A 19,609-nucleotide genomic window follows, 5' to 3' on the forward strand; every position below is an offset into this window, starting at 1 on the left:
TTAATTTGAGGACCAAAATGTTGACAGCGGCACCATACAGGTTGCAAAATAGCTGAGAAGAGATTTTTGATGTTCCGATTCCATGGCACATGGTTTATGAACTGATACACAAAACAACACTTGATTCAAAACTTTTTTTAAATTTAAATTATACAAAATTCATTCCACCAACAGAATGTTACGTATATTGGACATTCAGTACAGTCATCTCAGCTCTGCAGATTTTTCTGCGAAGAGATTCAATCATTTGAGCACTTATTCTGGTATTGCCTCTATGTAGCTTGTTTCTGGTCACAGGTTCAGGAGTGTCTGTAAAATCACAACATTTACCTGAAACTAACCCTACAAATAGCACTGTTGGGAGATTTGGAAAGCCATTGTCAACCAATCAACAATATAGTAACACTCTTAGTAAAAATATTTATCATTAATTTACAATCTGTAGATTAGCAAGGTTCAGAATGTACATGAAACATCACAGTTGAAATATACACCATGTGTACAAACATGAAGGACACCTTCCGGATATTGAGTTGCTTTAGCCTCTCTACTACTAGTGCATAATGTTGTTAAAGGCAGTACACACAGTCAGTCACGCAATAGTTTCCCCAATGCACATGACTGGGGAATTTTCAGGCATCATAAATAGATGTACACCCTCTTCTCAGTTAACTACAAGGAGTCCAGATGACATTACAACCTGTCAAAACATGGATTGGACCCGACATAGTATATACAGTAGCAATAGATTCATAGATTTCAGCTACTTTGGATGAATTTCTTCGCAATGCATGTTCATTAGTTTGGAGTGGACAAGACAACTGATCTCTAAGATTGCAACCGATTTGCACCAAAAAGTGAGGAGACTATTACAGTATTTGTGTGTGGTCTGTATCTGGGGACCAGAGACACACCCCTACACCATGGAATGGAAACATAGTCTAAACATGGTTAATATCAACCCTAAAATAACCACAGCCTCGCAATGGTCGATCGGTGAGCATCAGTAGGAGCGTCTAGGACCATGGCATGTGATAGTCCTCAGGCAGAGGAACGTTTATGCAAGACGCAGAGATCACATAGATTTATTAGAAGCTGGAAAGGACATCCGTAGTATAGGCTATCATTTTTGTGAACAGTGTACCTGCAATGTGGCATGAGTGCAAGCTTTCCTTCTGTAAGCTAGACCCGCCTCAGTCATTTCTATTTACGTGGAGTGCTCTGCTCTTTTGCAGCCACAAAATAGCACTATTCACAAGATTCCTGGTTCAGAACAATTAACAATGTTCCTTCTCATTTGATACATTTTGCTTCATAACAAAATTATCCAGTGAAACTCGTACGAAATCATGAGAAAATAGATTTATTAAAGTATTTTAAATCATTTGAGACAACAACTGTGCAAAACAGAACACAATAAAGCATAACATCCCAACACAGACATATGAAATTGAAATATAAAAAAAGTACAAAATAGAAGTATAAAGTTAATTAGAACAAGAAGCTTCTGCATTAAACTGCTTTGACATTGACTTGGTCTTAAACATTCAGAGTGATGGGATGTCAGAACTTATAGGATAACAAGATATTTGTTGTGAGTCAAAGCTGGTCCAATGTGGCAGGGTTTCCCAAACTCGGTCCTACAACCCCCCCCCCCCCCCCCCCCCCCCCCCCGTGCATTTTTTTTTTTTGCCCTAGCACTACACAGATTAATCTAATAATCAAAGCTTGACTATGAGTTGGTTATTGGAATCAGCTGTGTAGTGCTAGGGCAAAAATCAAAACATGCAGCAAGTCGGGGCCCCAGTACCGAGTTTGGGAAACCCTGCTAAATGGAGTCATAGAGGGAGTCTGAGACAGGGAATCAGATATCAGCAGGGTCAGTGCTTCTCTCATTAGGGATGGCCTCAATTGGAGTGGGGAGAGTTGGGGGAGAGGACTTCTTCCTGTGAATTAAGCAATTGGACACGATGGTGAGACAAGCCCATGCACCTTTCACTCATATGTCCTCAACATACTGTTGTACTAAATAATAAAAAAAATGTATGCAACAATGTTAGTTCTTTGAAGAATGATTTAATATTTTGTACAGTAAATTATGACACTCCCAAGTTGTAAACAGAAAAGAAATTGGTTTACATGACTCACATCAGGCGAGTGAGAAGTCTCTGCACTTTCATACTGGGGTCCAGGCAGTACTGCACTCCATTCTTAAGGCTAACACTATCAAGATATAGAATGGTTAAATTTACTTAGCAATGGTTTTAATTTTAATTGACGTCATCATATTAACATCATCCTCATCATAACTGATGAGATTATATATACTCACATGAACTCCAGCCTGTCACAGGAGGGAGTTGGCGGAATGATCTGGATGTCCTCAACAGTGTTTGGAGCGCCAAAGCTGTCCCGCACCTTCCGACACAAACATCGCTGGCTCACAGAACCTATACAGAGAATCAGTGGACAATGAATTGAGTACAGTCGAGCTACTTGGAATTACTAAATCATAATACAAAAACAATTACCATGCTCAAAAAATATTCACATGTAATAAACGTTCCATACCATAATAATAACAATTATGGTAAAAAGAGGTAGACTCACGCTGGGCGGCTGTGACACAGATGGTGACAGCAAGGAGCAGGAGTATTCTGGTGATCATGGTCATGTGTTCAAGCTGTGGTGTTCTCTGCTGGTCCAACTGTTGGTAGAGATGAGTCTGTCTGGTGTGAAGAGATGGAGGACTGGAGATAAGATTTGAGTGTGTAAAGAGATATGAGAAGAGACGAGAGAGAGGTACTGTGAGGAGTTGAGAGAAGGGGCCCCTCTTATACACAGCCTTTATCTTTCCAGTGATCAGAAGAAATTTCCCTTTATAATGGAAACTGAAACTAACTAGCAACCACAAGAAAATGCCCCCCACTCTTTTCCACCCACTCTTCAACCTCACTTAATTATTAAATTTTAGTGTGGATTATAATACATCTGGCTTTTCAAGATTTATAGTAATTAAATTGGCTTTGAGTCACCGTTTTAAAATTCTAGTTAAATAAATCGTTTAGTCAGAGGAATGGTGACAAATACAATTTCTATAGATCAGAGGAATTAACAAAATCCCTAATCTGAGTTTCTGGAAAATATGTATATGCCTTTAAATCATATTATTTATTATTTCGAATTCTCTGTGGAAAAAGATTTTTCAGCTCAGTAGGCCTATTACAATGTTATGTTAATGTAATCTGTTTAGTAGTAACTAAATAGAATTAGGAACAGAAATAATGGATAGAAATATAATTTCAGAACTATCTATGACTGTGATGTATTTTCAATCATAATTTGCTGGATGTTTAATGTCATACATCAAACAATTGTTTCAGAGATGGGTTAAAAATATATTGTGTTTGTTGTGTGCGTGCATCTTTATGTGACGGTGGAGGGTAAGTGTTAAGGGGTTTCAGACCGTTCCATTGCGAAGGGAGTCTTTGCCGAAGTGCTCTCATCACACATCATTAACACATGTAGTATCTCTGCAGATGAACCTCCTCTAATATTTCCAGTGTAAGAAGCTTTATAATTCTCACCTTTCTGTTCCCCATCAAAAAACATGTCACACATTTTTCCACCAACTGTACATTTGTTGAGTTATGTGGTCATTGACAAACTGAGTTTTGTCTCTAGGGCTCTCGAGTGGCGCAGTGGTAGAGGCATCACCACAGACCCTGATTCGATTCCAGGTTGTATGTCACAGCTGTCATGGAAGAGAGAATGGGACCAAGGCGCAGCGGGTTGCGTGCTCAACATATTTATTATAAAAAATGCGAACACCACGGAAAAACAATAAACAAACTAACGCCAGGAACAGCAAAGCAGGCTCAACAAAAGCAGTGCTCTCAAACAACTACCCACAAGTGACAAACAAAACACACCTATTTATAAGACTCCCAATCAGAGGCAACTAGAAACACCTGCCTCCAATTGAGAGTCCAGCACCCAACCTACACATAGAAAAACTACCCTAGAACATACACATAGAAAAACAAACATAGACCAGTGACCAAAAAAAACCCGTAATACATAAATAAACTACCCTCTGCCACGTCCTGACCAAACTACAATAACAAAATATCCTCTATACTGGTCAGGACGTGACACTGTATCACAACTGGCTGTGATTGGGAGTCCCATAGGGCGGTGCACAATTGGCCCAGCGTTAGCCGGTGTAGGCCGTCATTGTAAATATGAATTTGTTCTTAATTAACTGACTTGCCTAGTTAAATAAAGGTTAAATAATTTAATACATCTAGCTCACATCATGTGTGTAAGATTGATCAGTTGTAATTGCGATAAAGAGACTTTATGAAGAGGTGGGCTTACCATTTTTTTATTGCATATTCTTTCATTGGGACTAATTAAAGTTCCTTCAGAAACTATTCACACCCCTTGACTTTTTCCAAATTTGGTTGTGTTACAGCTGACTTAAAAATTTTATAAATTCAGATTTTGTGCCAATACCCCACAATGTCAAAGTGGAATGTTTTTTTTCTCAAATTAACAAAACATTTAAGCTGAAATGTCTTGAGTCAATAACTATTCAACTCCTTTGTTATGGCAACCCTAAATAAGTTCAAGAGTAAACATTTGCTTAACAAGTCACACAATAAGTATCATGGACTCACTATTTAAGAAATAATTGTGGTTAACATGATTTTTTTTATGATTACCCCATCTATATACCCAACACAGTGCATTCAGAAAGTCTTCAGACCCCTTCACTTTTCCCACATTTTCTTACGTTACTGCTGTATTCAGTAATGGATTAAAACGTTTTTTTTCTCTCATCAAGCTACACAAAATGACAAAGCAAAAACCTGTTTTTAGACATTTTTGCAAATGTATAAAAAATATATATATATTATATTTACATAAATATTCAGACCCTTTACTCAGTATTTTGTTGAAGCACCTTTGGCAGCAATTACAGCCCTGAGTCTTCTTGGGTATGACGCTACAAGCTTGGCAAACCTGTATTTGTGTAACGGCTGGCGTATTGTAGAGATGACCAAGGCGCAGCGGGTTGCATGTTCATCATTATATTTAATGAATAACGATAACACGAAACAAAACAATAAACGACAGGTGACAGTTTCACAGGCTACAATAATCACTAGCAGTGCGAAATACAACTACCCACAAATCCCCAGGTGAAAACACGCAACTAATATATGACTCCCAATCAGGAACAACGACGTACAGCTGTTCCTGATCGGGAGCCACACAGACCACACAGAAATAAACAAACTAGAAAACCAACCTAGAATACAAAACCCAGAACATACACCAAAACCCCGTAATACATAAATAAAACACCCCTCTACAATACACATAACCCCCGAACCACATAAAACAAATATCCTCTGCCACGTCCTGACCAACCTACAAATACAAATAACCCCTATACTGGTCAGGACGTGACAATTTGGGGAGTTTCTCTGTCAGGTTGGATGGGCAGTAACGCTGCACAGCTATTTTCAGGTCTCTCCAGAGATGTTTGATCGGGTTCAAATCTCAGGCTCTAGCTGGGCCACTCAAGGTCATTAAGTGACTTGTCCCCAAGCCACTCCTGCGTTGTCTTGGCTGTGTGCTTAGGGTCGTTGTCCTGTTGGAAGGTGAACCTTTGCCCCAGTCTGAGGTCCTGAGTGCTCTGGAGCAGGTTTTCATCAAGGATCTCTCTGTACTTTACTCCGTTCATCTTTCCCTCGATCCTGACTAGTCTCCCTGTCCCTGCCATTGAAAAACATCCCCACAGTATGATGCTGTCACCACCATGCTTCACCGTAGGGATAGTGCCAGGTTTCCTCCAGACGTGACACTTGGCATTCAGGCCAAAGAGTTACATTTTGGTTTCATCAGACCAGAGAATCTTGTTTCTCATAGTCTGGGAGTTCTTTTAGGTGTCTTTTGGCAAAATCCAAGCAGGCTGTCATGTGCCTTTTACTGAGGAGTGGCTTCTATCTGGCTGCTCTACCATAAAGGCCTGATTGGTGGAGTGCTGCAGAGATGGGTGTCCTTCTGGAAGGTTCTCCCATTTCCACATAGGAACTCTGGAGCTCTGTCATAGTGACCATCGGGTTCTTGGTCACCTCCCTGACCAAGGCCCTTCTCCCCCGATTGCTCAGTTTGGCCGGGCGGCAAGCTCTAGAAAGAGTCTCGGTGGTTCCAAACTTCTTCCATTTAAGAATGATGGAGGCCACTGTGTTTTCGGGGACCTTCAATGCTGCAGAAATGTTTTGGTACCCTACCCCAGGTCTGGTCTTCAAAATAATCCTGTTTCGGAGCTCTACAGCCAATTCCTTGGACCTCATGGCTTGGTTTTTGCTCTGACATGCACTGTTGACTGTGGGACCTTATATAGACAGGTGAGTGCCTTTCCAAATATTGTCCAATCAATTTAATTTACTACAAGTTTTAGAAACATCTCAAGGATGATGAGGTTGGATCTACAACATTGTAGTTACTCCACAATACTAACCTAAATGACAGAATGAAAAGAAGGGGGGAAAAATTCTAAACATGCATCCTGTTTGCAATATGGCACTAAAGTAATACTCCAAAAAATTTTGCTAAAAATTAACTTTTTGTCCTGAATACAAACCATTATGTTTGGGGCAAATCCAACACAACACATCACGGACTACCACTCTTCATATTTTTAAGCATGGTGGTGGATGCAAAAAGCCTGGATATGCTCGTCATTGGCAAGGGAGTTTCTTTGGGGGATAAAAAATAAACGGGATAGAGCTAAGCACATGTAAAATCCTAGAGGAAAACCTGTTTCTGTCTGCTTTCCAACAGACACTGGGAGACAATTTCACCTTTCAGCAGGACAATAACCTAAATTTCAAGCCCAAATATACACTGGAGTGTCTCACCGAGACAACATTGAATATTCCTGAGAGGCCTAGTTACAGTTTTGACTTAAATCGTCTTGAAAATCTATGGCAAGACATGAAAATGGCTGTGACTAACAACCAACTTGACAGAGCTGGAAGAGTTAAAAAAAATAATGGGCAAATATTGTACAGTCTAGGTGTGCAAAGCTCTTATCCAAAGACTCACAGCTGTAATCGCTGCCAAAGGTGATTCAAATATATACTGACTCAGGGGGTTGAATACTTATCTAATCAAGGTTTATTAGTGTTTTATTTTTCATTAATCTTTAAAAAAAATAGAATTTTTCTTCCACTTTGACATTACAGAGTATTTTGTGTATATCGTAAAAAGAAGAAGACAATTAAATCCATTTTAATCCCAATTTGGAACACAACACAATGTGGAAAATGTCAAGGGGTGTGAATACTTTCTGAAGGCACTGTATACACACCATAGTTAATGATTTGGAGCTACTTAGGGGAGATTCCACTCCCCTTCTCACTTTCGTTTTTTCCACCTTTTTTCTTTTGTTTTCACTCTCCCTTTTACTTTCTTTAAAAAAGTATGTTTTTCTTGTAAAAGTGGTTCTGTCACAATTTAAAGATCAGTTTAACCATAAAGATGGGGCAATGCTTGTTTCAGGTCCTGTTTGGGTTCGTAGCAGCAGAGTGACCACAGTTCCAGGCTAAAATGGAATGTCCCTGTCTGGATGTCATCGTGGGTGAAAAGGAGTTTGGAGCACACTATGGGAAGTGAAGTAAATAGTTTACAGGAAGTGACATGACAGTTTAGAGAAATTCAAATGAGATGGGCTTGAACATGATAAAATAGCATTACATCAGCTTGTCTATCTCTGGGAGAAGGGATAAGGCTTGGTTAGTAGTTTCAGGGTCAAATGCATTTCAGTTCAGTCAATTTAGAACATGCCTGATGTCTTTGGAGGTTATGTATGAGGTCAACCAACACCAAGCTTATTGGAGAAGTTGGGTAAGAGAGTTATGGCCAGCTGATAATGTGCAATGTTGAAGTAATTGTTAACATCATTCAAACCCATAACTTGGTGATGTAAGCAACAGGGTTGGGCTCAATTCTGGAATTGACTCCAATTCAACTCATGAGGTGATTCTAACATGTATTGACTCAGGGGGTTGAATACTTACAGTGAGGGAAAAAAGTATTTGATCCCCTGCTGATTTTGTACGTTTGCCCACTGACAAAGAAATGATCAGTCTATAATTTTAATGGTAGGTTTATTTGAACAGTGAGAGACAGAATAACAACAAAAAAATCCAGAAGAACACCATCCCCACCGTCAAACATGGAGGTGGAAACATTATGCTTTGGGGGGGTTTTTCTGCTAAGGGGACAGGACAACTTCACCGCATCAAAGGGGCGATGGACGGGGCCATGTGCCGTCAAATCTTGGGTGAGAACCTCCTTCCCTCAGCCAGGGCATTGAAAATGGGTCGTGGATGGGTATTCCAGCATGACAATGACCCAAAACACACGGCCAAGGCAACAAAGGAGTGGCTCAAGAAGAAACACATTAAGGTCCTGGAGTGGCCTAGCCAGTCTTCAGACCTTAATCCCATAGAAAATCTGTGGAGGGAGCTGAAGGTTCGAGTTGCCAAACGTCAGCCTCGAAACCTTAATGACTTGGAGAAGATCTGCAAAGAGGAGTGGGACAAAATCCCTCCTGAGATGTGTGCAAACCTGGTGGCCAACTACAAGAAACGTCTGACCTCTGTGATTGCCAACAAGGGTTTTGCCACCAAGTACTAAGTCATGTTTTGCAGAGGGGTCAAATACTTATTTCCCTCATTAAAATGCAAATAAATGTATAACATTTTTGACATGTGTTTTTCAGGATTTTTTTGTTGTTATTCTTTCTCTCACTGTTCAAATAAACCTACCATTAAAATTATAGACTGACCATTTCTTTGTCAGTGGGCAAACGTACAAGGCCCTGAATTGTCAAAGACCCCAACCACCCCAGTCATAGACTGTTCTCTCTACTTCCGCATGGCAAGTTGTACCGGAGCACCAAGTCTAGGACCAAAAGGCTTCTCAACAGCTTTTACCCCCAAGCCATAACACTCCTGAACAGGTAATCAAATGGCTACCCGGACTATTTGCATTGTGTCCCCCCCCACCCCCTCTTTACACTGCTGCTACTCTCTGTTTACCACATATGCATAGTCACTTTAACTATACATTCATGTACATATTACCTCAATTAGCCCAACTAACCAGTGCCCCCGCACATTGGCTACCCGGACTATCTGCATTGTGTCCCGCCACCCACCAACCGCTCTTTTACGTTACTGCTACTCTCTGTTTATCATATATGCATAGTCACTTTAACCATACCTACATGTACATATTACCTCAATTAGCCCGACTAACCGGTGCCTGTATATAGCCTCGCTACTATTATAGCCTCGCTACTGTATATAGCCTCGCTACTGTTATTATTCACTGTCTTTTTACTGTTGTTTTTTATTTCCTTACTTATCTATAGTTCACCGAATACCTATATTTTACTTAAAAATTGCACTGTTGCTTAGGGCCTGTAATTAAGCATTTCACTGTAAGGTTGTATTCGGCGCATTTCACAAATAAACTTAGATTTGATGTTTTAGTAATTTAGCAGATGCTGTTATCCAGAATGAAATACAGTAAGTGCATTCATCTTAAGAAAGCTGTGTGAGACAATCACATATCACAGTCAAATATAGAGCAGGGGAGAAAGAGGTAATTGAGTCATCTTTTTTTCTAGGAAACCATACACAAAATTAATAATAATTAATAATGACCCCAAATTTAGAAGAGGCCATCATTTCATCAAGGAAGAAACCACATGGGAAAGTGGTAAGCAAGTTAGGTCCCAAAAAAATCATTTATTTTGTTATAGGTTACAAGATCCTGGTATCTAAACCAAAGTATGTAATTTTAATATTGTTCTATACATCATTTTGTGTCTCTATAAGCTTCAATATTATGTCCTAAATCCAGCATGAAAGTGCATCCTTGTAGCTGTATGGGCTAATACTGTCAACATTTTTGCCTTGGGGTAAGTTGAGCCAATGGTCAGCCAATGGCAAGTTGAGCAAATTTAAGTGTTTTCTTCCCAGGTGTAATGCAGGGCATTCTCACTGGGATATGAGGTAATAACAGGACCTGGTCTATGTTGAAAATGTTTTTAAAAAGTACATAGTTTTAGGTGTTAAGCCTGTGTTAAAAAAATGCTTAAAATGCTTAAAACATTAAAAAAAAAAGTGATTGTGCTGTATTTGGGAAATAAAGATAGATATGGTTTTAAAAAGGTGGTAATATTTATTCAATATAGAAATGTGTAGGTTGCTTAACATACCCTGTCCTGCAGCTCAACTTACCCCATACCCCGGGACAGTGGTGTAAAGTACTTAAGTAGTACTTTAAAGTATTTTTACTTGTCACGTCCTGACCAGTTTAGGGAGTATTTGCTATTGTAGTTTGGTCAGGACGTGGCAGAGGGTATTTTGTTTATGTGTTTCGGGGTGGTGGTGTATGTAGTAGGGTGTTTGATTTATTATTTCCGGGTTTTGGTCTATGTTCTATGTTTTGTATTTCTATGTTCTTTCTGGTTTGTTGTATTTCTATATTTAGGTTGATGGGGGGTTGGACTCTCAATTGGAGGCAGGTGGTTTCTCGTTGCCTCTGAGAGTCCTATATATGGGTAATTGTTTGGTTTGGTGTTGTGGGAGATTGTTTCTTGTTTTGCCTGTGTGAGCGTGACAAGACTGTTTTGTTGTTCGTGTGTTCTTCATTTTGTTATTTTGGTGTTCTCTTTATTTTAAATAAATAACAAGATGAGCATCCACATTCCTGCTGCGTTTTGGTCCTCTATTCCCGACGACAGCCGTTACATTACTTATGTCCTTTTTTGGGGTATCTGTACCTTACTTAACTGTTTATTTTTGTTGACAACTTTTACATACACTACATTCCTATACAAAATAATGTACTTTTCACCCTGACACCCAAAAGTACTTGTTACATTTTGAATGCTTAGCAGGACAGGAAAATAGTCTAATTCATGCACTTATCAAGAGAACATCCCCGGTCATCCTTAATGTCTCTGATCTGGCAGACTCACTAAACACAAATGCTTTGTTTGTAAATGATGTCTGAGTGTTGAAATGTGCCCCTGGCTATCCATAAATTAAAAAAATCAAGAAAATCGTGCCATCTGGTTTTCTTAATATAAGGAATTTTGATACTTATGTACATTTTAGCGATTACATTTACTTTTGATACTAAAGTACATTTAAAACCAAATATTTGTAAATGTACTTAAGACTTTTACTCTTTTACTTGAGTCATTTTCTTTTGAGGTATCTTTACTTTTACTCAAGTATGACAATTGGGTACTTTTTCCACCTCTGTCCCAGGGTAACTTGTACCAATAGACCACTTTTTGGGGGAAAGCTATGTTTTCAAAACTGTAATGTTTACATATATTCTGATTATTTCCAGGGATACACAACATCCTGAAATAAATGTAAATATCTTTGTTAGAAAGATTACTATATTTCCCTTGACTGAGTGATGAATGTAAAAAAAAATTGGCTCAACTTACCCCACTCTTCCCCAAACATTCCATTCCAGCTAAACAATGGATATATAGCATTTTGCTAAAAGAATAATTTGAATATACACCCAAAATCTATGAATAAAAAATCTGAGAACAGTAATATTTTACACACACATGAAAGTACCCATAAGCAATCACTTCTGGTGAATAAACACAAGTGTGAAGAAAAACAAACTCTTCATTTGTACAGACTACACCTAATATAGAATAGAAGAGGCATTTGAATTTCATTGAATTTCACTGAATTCAATTCTACAGTATTTCCTTTAATTAAAATTCGAATTGCAATTCGGTATCCTGTTTACTACTTCAATACACCCAACTGTAGTAAGCAAGCATCGGGACCTTGGTTTGACCAACTAAGACATTGGAAACTATTTGTACTTCAGAAATTGTCAGTGTGTCCTAACCTCTGTGGAGCAAAGTTCAGCGCCAGAGCTAGCTTTAGAGAAGTGGTTACTGTGTTGGATGAGACATCTCTACTGAGTCAACATGCACTGTGTAGGGTGAGGTAAGTCTAGCCACCAGCCACACACTGCCTTTATAAATGTAGGCTAGTTGGGGCCTCCCTTATGCAAAAACCACTGAAGCTGGAGACCCATATCTCCCTCACTAGCTTTAAGCACCAGCTGTCAGAGCAGCTCACAGATCACTGCACCTGTACATAGCCCATCTGTAAACAGCCCATCCAACTACCTCATCCCACATACTGTATTTATTTATTTATCTTGCTCCTTTGCACCCTAATATCTCTACTTGCACATTAATCTTCTGCACATCTACTATTCCAGTGTTTAATTGCTATATTGTAATTACTTCACCACCATGGCCTTACCTCCCTTATCTTACCTCATTTGCACTCACTGTATATAGATTTTTCATTTTCTACTCTATTATTGACTGTATGTTTGTTTATTCCATGTGTAACTCTGTGTTGTTGTATGTGTCGAACTGCTGTGCTTTATCTTGGCCAGGTCGCAGTTGTAAATGAGAACTTGTTCTCAACTAGCCTACCTGGTTAAATAAAGGTAAAAATATATATATAAAAAAATAAATAAACGCTCTACCCCCTAGGCACTTTATGATGATATAAAGGCACTTAATTAACACCCATAAGTGTGTTGGAATTTGGCATTAGAAGCTGATGGTAAACATTTCTCATAATAATTAAATGTCATTGTTCTTAACAAAAAGGTATTTTAAGACTTTCCATCAGAGCTACATTACAGACTGTTGTGTTATGTGTGTCGTATCTCACAGATCTCATATGGTTAGGCTTTCCATCCAGATAGAAAAGGTATTCAAGATTGCTGTGGGCAGATGTAGCTGCAGATAACCCTGATCTTTTTCTATCTCCACTGTAGGCAGCCTTCTGTCAGCTCCCACTTCAATATTTGATATGAGTGAACATTTAATGTTTTATGTTTAGTAATGCAGAGTGATGTAGACGGCCCACCTTAGATAGAGCAAATTGACACAATGTTCCTGCTGTCTCATTTTGATGAGAGAGGGGACACACTTTTCAAAAGGAGGATGAGGTCATACTTATGTTTTTATTTTATCACCTCGAGACAGGAAAGACGCTTGCACGCTTCCCCCTTCTTTTAGCTGTCTGTAGAACTAAAGCAGGATATTAACATCATGAAACTGCACATATTTCCAAACCACTAAACAGCAAAAGCCCCCTTCCTATACAGAAACCACAGAGAAACAGCTATAGCATCATCATCTCTTCCCCCACAGTGCATATGACTGTGTAAGTGACTTACTGTAAACTGGACTGACATTTGGACTGAAATTTGGGTATTCATCTAATAGATAATGAATGATCAAAAACATAAGATCAGTCCATACACAAACGTAATGTATGTCAGTCACTTTATCTCATTTGTTTTTCAGACAGGGTCGACCAGGTTGCACAAACAGTGTGTGCCTGTGTGTGTGTGTGTGTGTGTGTGTGTGTGTGTGTGTGTGTGTGTGTGCGCATGTGCCAGTGTGGTTGTTGTCTCTGTGGTGTATGATTAGCATGGGTATGCTTGTGCATGTGCACATGTTTGTAATGCCTTAGCTTCATGTCCACAACCCAGTTCAACCCGGTTTAACCCTAACCCTAACCCAAGCCATAACCCCAACCCTTACAAAAGCCTGCACACACTTCAGGTTATGGATTGATCACCACTGATGTAAAGGGAGTTTTGCCTGCATATTTAGGGCTCTATTCAATTCAACCCGCATTGCAGTATTTAAGCAGTATACCTATTTTTCCAACAGTCAAATTAACTCACAGACTGGTCTTGGTTACTGTATAAAAACCTACAGCTTCTACCAGAGTGACCCCCTCACATGCTTTCACTTTTCAGAATTAGGTAGTGTGTGGGAACAGGATTAATATTGTAAATAAAGACACTGTCTAAACATTGCTATGGAGGGTTTGAATGAATCCCAGCCTAAGGGCTCTAATCAGTCTGTATCGCTGGAGATTTACAGATTGCCCTCTAGCAATGTAAAGGTAACTTCAGATTGAACTGACATATGCAGCATTTACCGTGAATTTAGTCTCTGCTAACTCTGTAACATTGCCTTTAAATTTCAATCACGCTGTAATGCTGAATTTCCGCGATATGCATTGAATAGAGCCCTAAGAAAAATCCCATGCAGCCTTGTTTACAAGTTCAAACACTGGAATGTGAGATGTAATCCACAGCTCGATTAGGCTGATAGAAATCCTCATTATTTAGTTGAATGAGTTTCAATTTGAGCGTAACTATTTCTATATAGCCTACACTTTCTCATTCTGAACTTCTAACTGGAGTGGGGCGAGTGTGACTTCATGACAATGATCAAGAGCAGCTGCTCACCAATTTCACACCTCCAATGCAGTTACGCCTACACCTCAAACACTGCCAAAAAATCATCTCCCCGGGTGTCTGCTATCGCCGGTTAACGCTTAATCTGATTGAATCTAGGGGCTCTATTTAATCACTGAAATTTGACTGCATGAACTTTACAACAACCATGTGATCGAAGGTCATGAAGTTCCAAATCAAATCGTATTGGTCACATACACATGGTTAGCAGATGTTATTGCGGGTGTAGCGAAGTGATTGTGCTTCTAGTTCCAATAGTGCAGCAATATCTAATGTGTAACTTAACAATTTCACAACAAATACCTAATACACATAAATCTAAGTAAAGGAATGGAATAAAAATATAGACACATAAATATTTGGATGAGCAATGACAGAGCGGCATAGTGAGATGCAATAGATGGTATAAAATACAGTATATAGATATGGGATGAGTGACGCAAGATATGTAAACATTATTAAAGTGACATTATTAAAGTGACTAGTGATCCATTTATTAAAGTGGCCAATGACTTCAAGTCTGTATGTAGGAAGCACCCTTGTGGGGCCCCAGTGTTGAGGATCAGCGAAGTAGAGGTGTTGTTTCCTACCTTCACCACCTGGTGGCAGCCCATCAGGAAGTCCAGGACCCAGTTGCACAGAGACCCAGGGCCTCAAGCTTAATGACGAGCTTGGAGGGTACTATGGTGTTGAATGCTGAGCTATAGTCAATGAACAGCATTCTTACATCGACTGCAGTCCACTTCAATATTCTGCATTTGCTCACCAGCTGTCACCTGCATTGTGGAAGGCACTCTTTTCATTTGACTGCAATGTGACCAAAGACGTGACTAAACAGGAAGCAACTTTGGCTCAATTTTTATGCATGCAGTGGATATGTACAAATGAATGTGATATTTGAGTCTCTCTCTCCCCAATTGATAGTTCAATGTTCACACATATATTTACAGTTTGTGAGTGTGTGATATGGGGGTTCGAGACATGTTTACTTGCTTACAGAGCCGCAAGATGAACTGCCCCTCCATACCGTCAGGATTTGCTCAAACCCTACACCCCAACAACTGTGGTCTCTTGGTCCTCCCACCCCTATGGGGTGCAGCTCCCGGAGCTGCAGTGGCAAGGGTTGACAGCTGTGAGTTCACCATTTACACAACGTATGCTGCAACGTTCTGTAATTTTAATATAGTTTATGTTTCATATTGGCTGGCTTCCAACAATAGCTGAATTTGCAGAGCTAGCGAGCACCAATTCCATTTCTGTGGTGTTTGCTATAATCTTTGCTGTCGTCAGTTTACTCCAAGATCGGCACACAGGTGCTTCAAAGTCCCCTACCGATAATTTAGCTTTTGCAACGAGACCATTAAATGTACACTGCTCAAAAAAATAAAGGGAACACTTAAACAACACAATGTAACTCCAAGTCAATCACACTTCTGTGAAATCAAACTGTCCACTTAGGAAGCAACACTGATTGACAATACATTTCACATGCTGTTGTGCAAATGGAATAGACAACAGGTGGAAATTATAGGCAATTAGCAAGACACCCCCAATAAAGGAGTGGTTCTGCAGGTGGGGACCACTGACCACTTCTCAGTTCCTATGCTTCCTGGCTGATGTTTTGGTCACTTTTGAATGCTGGCGGTGCTTTCACTCTAGTGGTAGCATGAGACGGAGTCTACAACCCACACAAGTGGCTCAGGTAGTGCAGCTCATGGCTCATGGCACATCAATGCAAGCTGTGGCAAGAAGGTTTACTATGTCTGTCAGCGTAGTGTCCAGAGCATGGAGGCGCTACCAGGAGACAGGGCAGTACATCAGGAGACGTGGAGGAGGTCGTAGGAGGGCAACAACCCAGCAGCAGGACCGCTACCTCCGCCTTTGTGCAATGAGGAGCAGGAGGAGCACTGCCAGAGCCCTGCAAAATGATCTCCAGCAGGCCACAAATGTGCATGTGTCTGCTCAAACGGTCAGAAACAGACTCCATGAGGGTGTTATGAGGGCCGACGTCCACAGGTGGGGGTTGTGCTTACAGCCCAACACCGTGCAGGACGTTTGGCATTTGCCAGAGAACACCAAGATTGGCAAATTCGCCACTGGCGCCCTGTGCTCTTCACAGATGAAAGCAGGTTCACACTGAGCACATGTGACAGACGTGACAGAGTCTGGAGACGCCGTGGAGAACGTTCTGTTGCCTGCAACATCCTCCAGCATGACCGGTTTGGTGGTGGGTCAGTCATGGTGTGGGGTGGCATTTCTTTGGGGGGCCGCACAGCCCTCCATGTGCTCGCCAGAGGTAGCCTGACTGCCATTAAGCTCCGAGATGAGATCCTCAGACCCCTTGTGAGACCATATGCTGGTGCGGTTGGCCCTGGGTTCCTCCTAATGCAAGACAATGCTAGACCTCATGTGGCTGGAGTGTTCCTGCAAGAGGAAGGCATTGATGCTATGGACTGGCCCGCCCGTTCCCCAGACCTGAATCCAATTGAGCACATCTGGGACATCATGTCTCGCTCCATCCACCAACGCCACGTTGCACCCCAGACTGTCCAGGAGTTGGCGGATGCTTTAGTCCAGGTCTGGGAGGAGATCCCTCAGGAGACCATCCGCCACCTCATCAGGAGCATGCCCAGGCATTGTAGGGAGGTCATACAGGCACGTGGAGGCCACACACACTACTGAGCCATATTTTGGCTTGTTTTAAGGACATTACATCAAAGTTGGATCAGCCTGTAGTGTGGTTTTCCACTTTAATTTTGAGTGTGACTCCAAATCCAGACCTCCATGGGTTGATAAATTGGATTTCCATTGATTATTTTTGTGTGATTTTGTTGTCAGCACATTCAACTATGTAAAGAAAAAAGTATTTAATAAGATTATTTCTTTCATTCAGATCTAGGATGTGTTGTTTAAGTGTTCCCTTTATTTTTTGAGCAGTATATTTAAGACAATGGTAGAAGAGAGTGTAGTTCTGTTCAGTTTATCGCTAACCTTATCACAGGGACTTCGAAGCACTACAGCTGCATGCTGATCTTGGAATAAACTGACGATAGCAAAGATTCCATCTTTGACGACACCACATAAATGGAATAGGTACTAGCTAGCTTGCTAGCTAATGTTTGCTCGCTAGCTCTGCAAATTCAGCTATTGTGTGTGTGAACCCTGCCAACATAAAACAAAATCGCTATGTTGCGATTGACTGGATTAACCTCACATTAGTTACGTGCTTTGAGTGCCTTTCAGACGGTAAACACGAACCCTCTGTTACCTTGCCAGCTAAGGAACACTACAATGCATTGCTAGCTTCTCTCATTGATTCAAATTCAAATAGCTGCAAACACTGGTTAATGTTACTTTAGCTAGCTAGCAAACATCAGCTAACATAGAGAATGACTTGTAATTTAATGCAGCGAAAATGAAGACTGGTGACGGTTATGTGTTTTCTTGTATTGAGTGGTGAAGTAAAGAAATATCTAACATATCCTTTGTTTGAACTACTTACTGGAGGTCAGCCACCAACAACAGACTCCGTCAGATTCCCACACATGCACAGTACCTGCATCACGTGCCACTGATGAGAGCTAGGGGGGTGGGAGGCAGTGGATCAAACCAGGCAAAAGGCGGGGTTCGCAATCTTTTGAAACTTAAAAACGTGCTATTAAGTGTCTATGATCAGCACAAGTGCTTTCATTACGTATTATTAATATTATTGAAATTACATAGTTATGTTTACAGTGATATATTGGGGGGGACAAATCATATTTTTCCCAGGATGGGGGGTCGTGTCCCCCACGTCCCCCCTGGGATTTCCGCCTATGACCTGTTTATATAAAAAAGTCATTACAAGTGGCTTCAGGACAAGTCTCTGAATATCCTTGAGTGGCCCAGCTAGAGCCCGGACTTGATCAAACATCTCTGGAGAGACCTGAAAATAGCTGTCCAACGACACTCCCCATCCAACCTGGCAGAGCTTGAGAGGAATGGGAGAAACTCCCCAAATACAGGTTTGCCAAGCTTGTAGCGTCATACCCAAGAAGACTCGAGGCTGTAATCGCTGCCAAATATGCTTCAACAAAGTACTGAGTAAAGGATCTGAATACTTACGTAGGTTTTATTTAGGTATAATTATTTTGCAAAAAATGATAAAAACCTGTTTTCATTTTGTTATTATGGGGTATTGTGTGTAGATTGATGAGGGGGATTTTTTTTTTAATAAGCCTGTAACGTAGCAAAATGTGGAAACAGTTAAGGGGGTCTGAATACTTTCCGAATGCACTGTATAGTTACCCAAAAATAGATTGGGAATTGGAAATGATGCAGATAGTTACATTGATAGAAGCCACAATCTAACTGCAATATTAAAGCTGATCTACCCTCTAAAAAAATATAAATTCAATGTCAGAATAGAGCTCGCCAGCTTGTTGTCTTAAAACCCGGAATCTTTCAGCCATTCATATGGGGAAAGAATAGGGTTTTGGGATAAATGCCGAAGATAAGGTCTGAGGTTAACACAGGTTTAGGAGATTTTATACGTTTTGTTCTGAGATAATATCAGTCAGTTAACATGACCTTTATGAATTCTGAAGCCTTTATATGCTTTATGTGTTTTTTATTATTACATAAATGCTTAAAAATTCACAAAAAGTGACATTAGATCATACAGATTGCCTCATAGAACAAATAGCTTCTAAGCTTGTGTTTACCACAGAGCTTATTTTCAGGGTTTATCCAAAAACGCCATTCAATTTCTCCATAGGCTGTCCAACCAATGGCGAAGTTACTGCCTACAAAAAGACACCATTACTATTTCTCTTCATACAGCGTATCTGTAGACACACCTCTGCCCAGTGGCGTAGTGGTCCCTAGAGAAGTGGGTATACTTTAATTTTGCTAACATTTTTCTAAACGGCCTGCCTGGCGAAGGAAAAGCGCAAAATTATATTTGAAACAGTGACATACACTCTGAATGACCTTAAATGATAAATTCCATATTGGTCTTTCACAGTCAGGCCAACCCAAGCTGTACTGTGCAGCAGGCTAATAGTAGGCCTACTATTGAAACAGATCAGCTGAGTCAGAAATTCACACGTTTTAGATTTCCCACATTTTTTTCAAGTTTTCATTCTCAAAGTCACACTTTTTTTACAGAAAAAATACTAAATTACATGTT

At 40.3% G+C, this 19,609-nt stretch overlaps 1 protein-coding gene across 1 annotated transcript; it reads right to left on the reverse strand.

The window, feature by feature from the left end:
- Window positions 1–1,347: 1,347 nt before the first annotated feature.
- LOC123724057 (C-X-C motif chemokine 11-1) lies at window positions 1,348–18,000 on the reverse strand. The gene is made up of 6 exons (XM_045716183.2): window positions 17,942–18,000; window positions 15,030–15,215; window positions 2,611–2,729; window positions 2,333–2,450; window positions 2,149–2,223; window positions 1,348–1,946 (listed from the first exon to the last, which is right to left on the reverse strand). The coding sequence occupies exons 3-6, from the start codon at window positions 2,672–2,674 to the stop codon at window positions 1,865–1,867; spliced, it is 339 nt and encodes a 112-aa protein (XP_045572139.1). The 5' UTR covers window positions 2,675–2,729; window positions 15,030–15,215; window positions 17,942–18,000; the 3' UTR covers window positions 1,348–1,864.
- Between the last annotated feature and the right edge of the window lie 1,609 nt (window positions 18,001–19,609).

The sequence above is a fragment of the Salmo salar genome, chromosome 03, assembly GCF_965601325.2.
Source record: "Salmo salar chromosome 03, fSalSal1, whole genome shotgun sequence".
Taxonomy (NCBI): domain Eukaryota; kingdom Metazoa; phylum Chordata; class Actinopteri; order Salmoniformes; family Salmonidae; genus Salmo; species Salmo salar.

Bases quoted from the DNA above. Each gene is read 5' to 3' on its own strand.
- LOC123724057 (XM_045716183.2), bottom strand. From the start codon at position 2,674: ATGACCATGATCACCAGAATACTCCTGCTCCTTGCTGTCACCATCTGT. The intron at 2,224-2,332 runs GTGAGTATATAT...ATATCTTGATAG, and splicing joins TGTGACAGGCTGGAGTTCAT to TGTTAGCCTTAAGAATGGAG. The intron at 1,947-2,148 runs GTGAGTCATGTA...CTTAATTCACAG, and splicing joins AGACTTCTCACTCGCCTGAT to GAAGAAGTCCTCTCCCCCAA.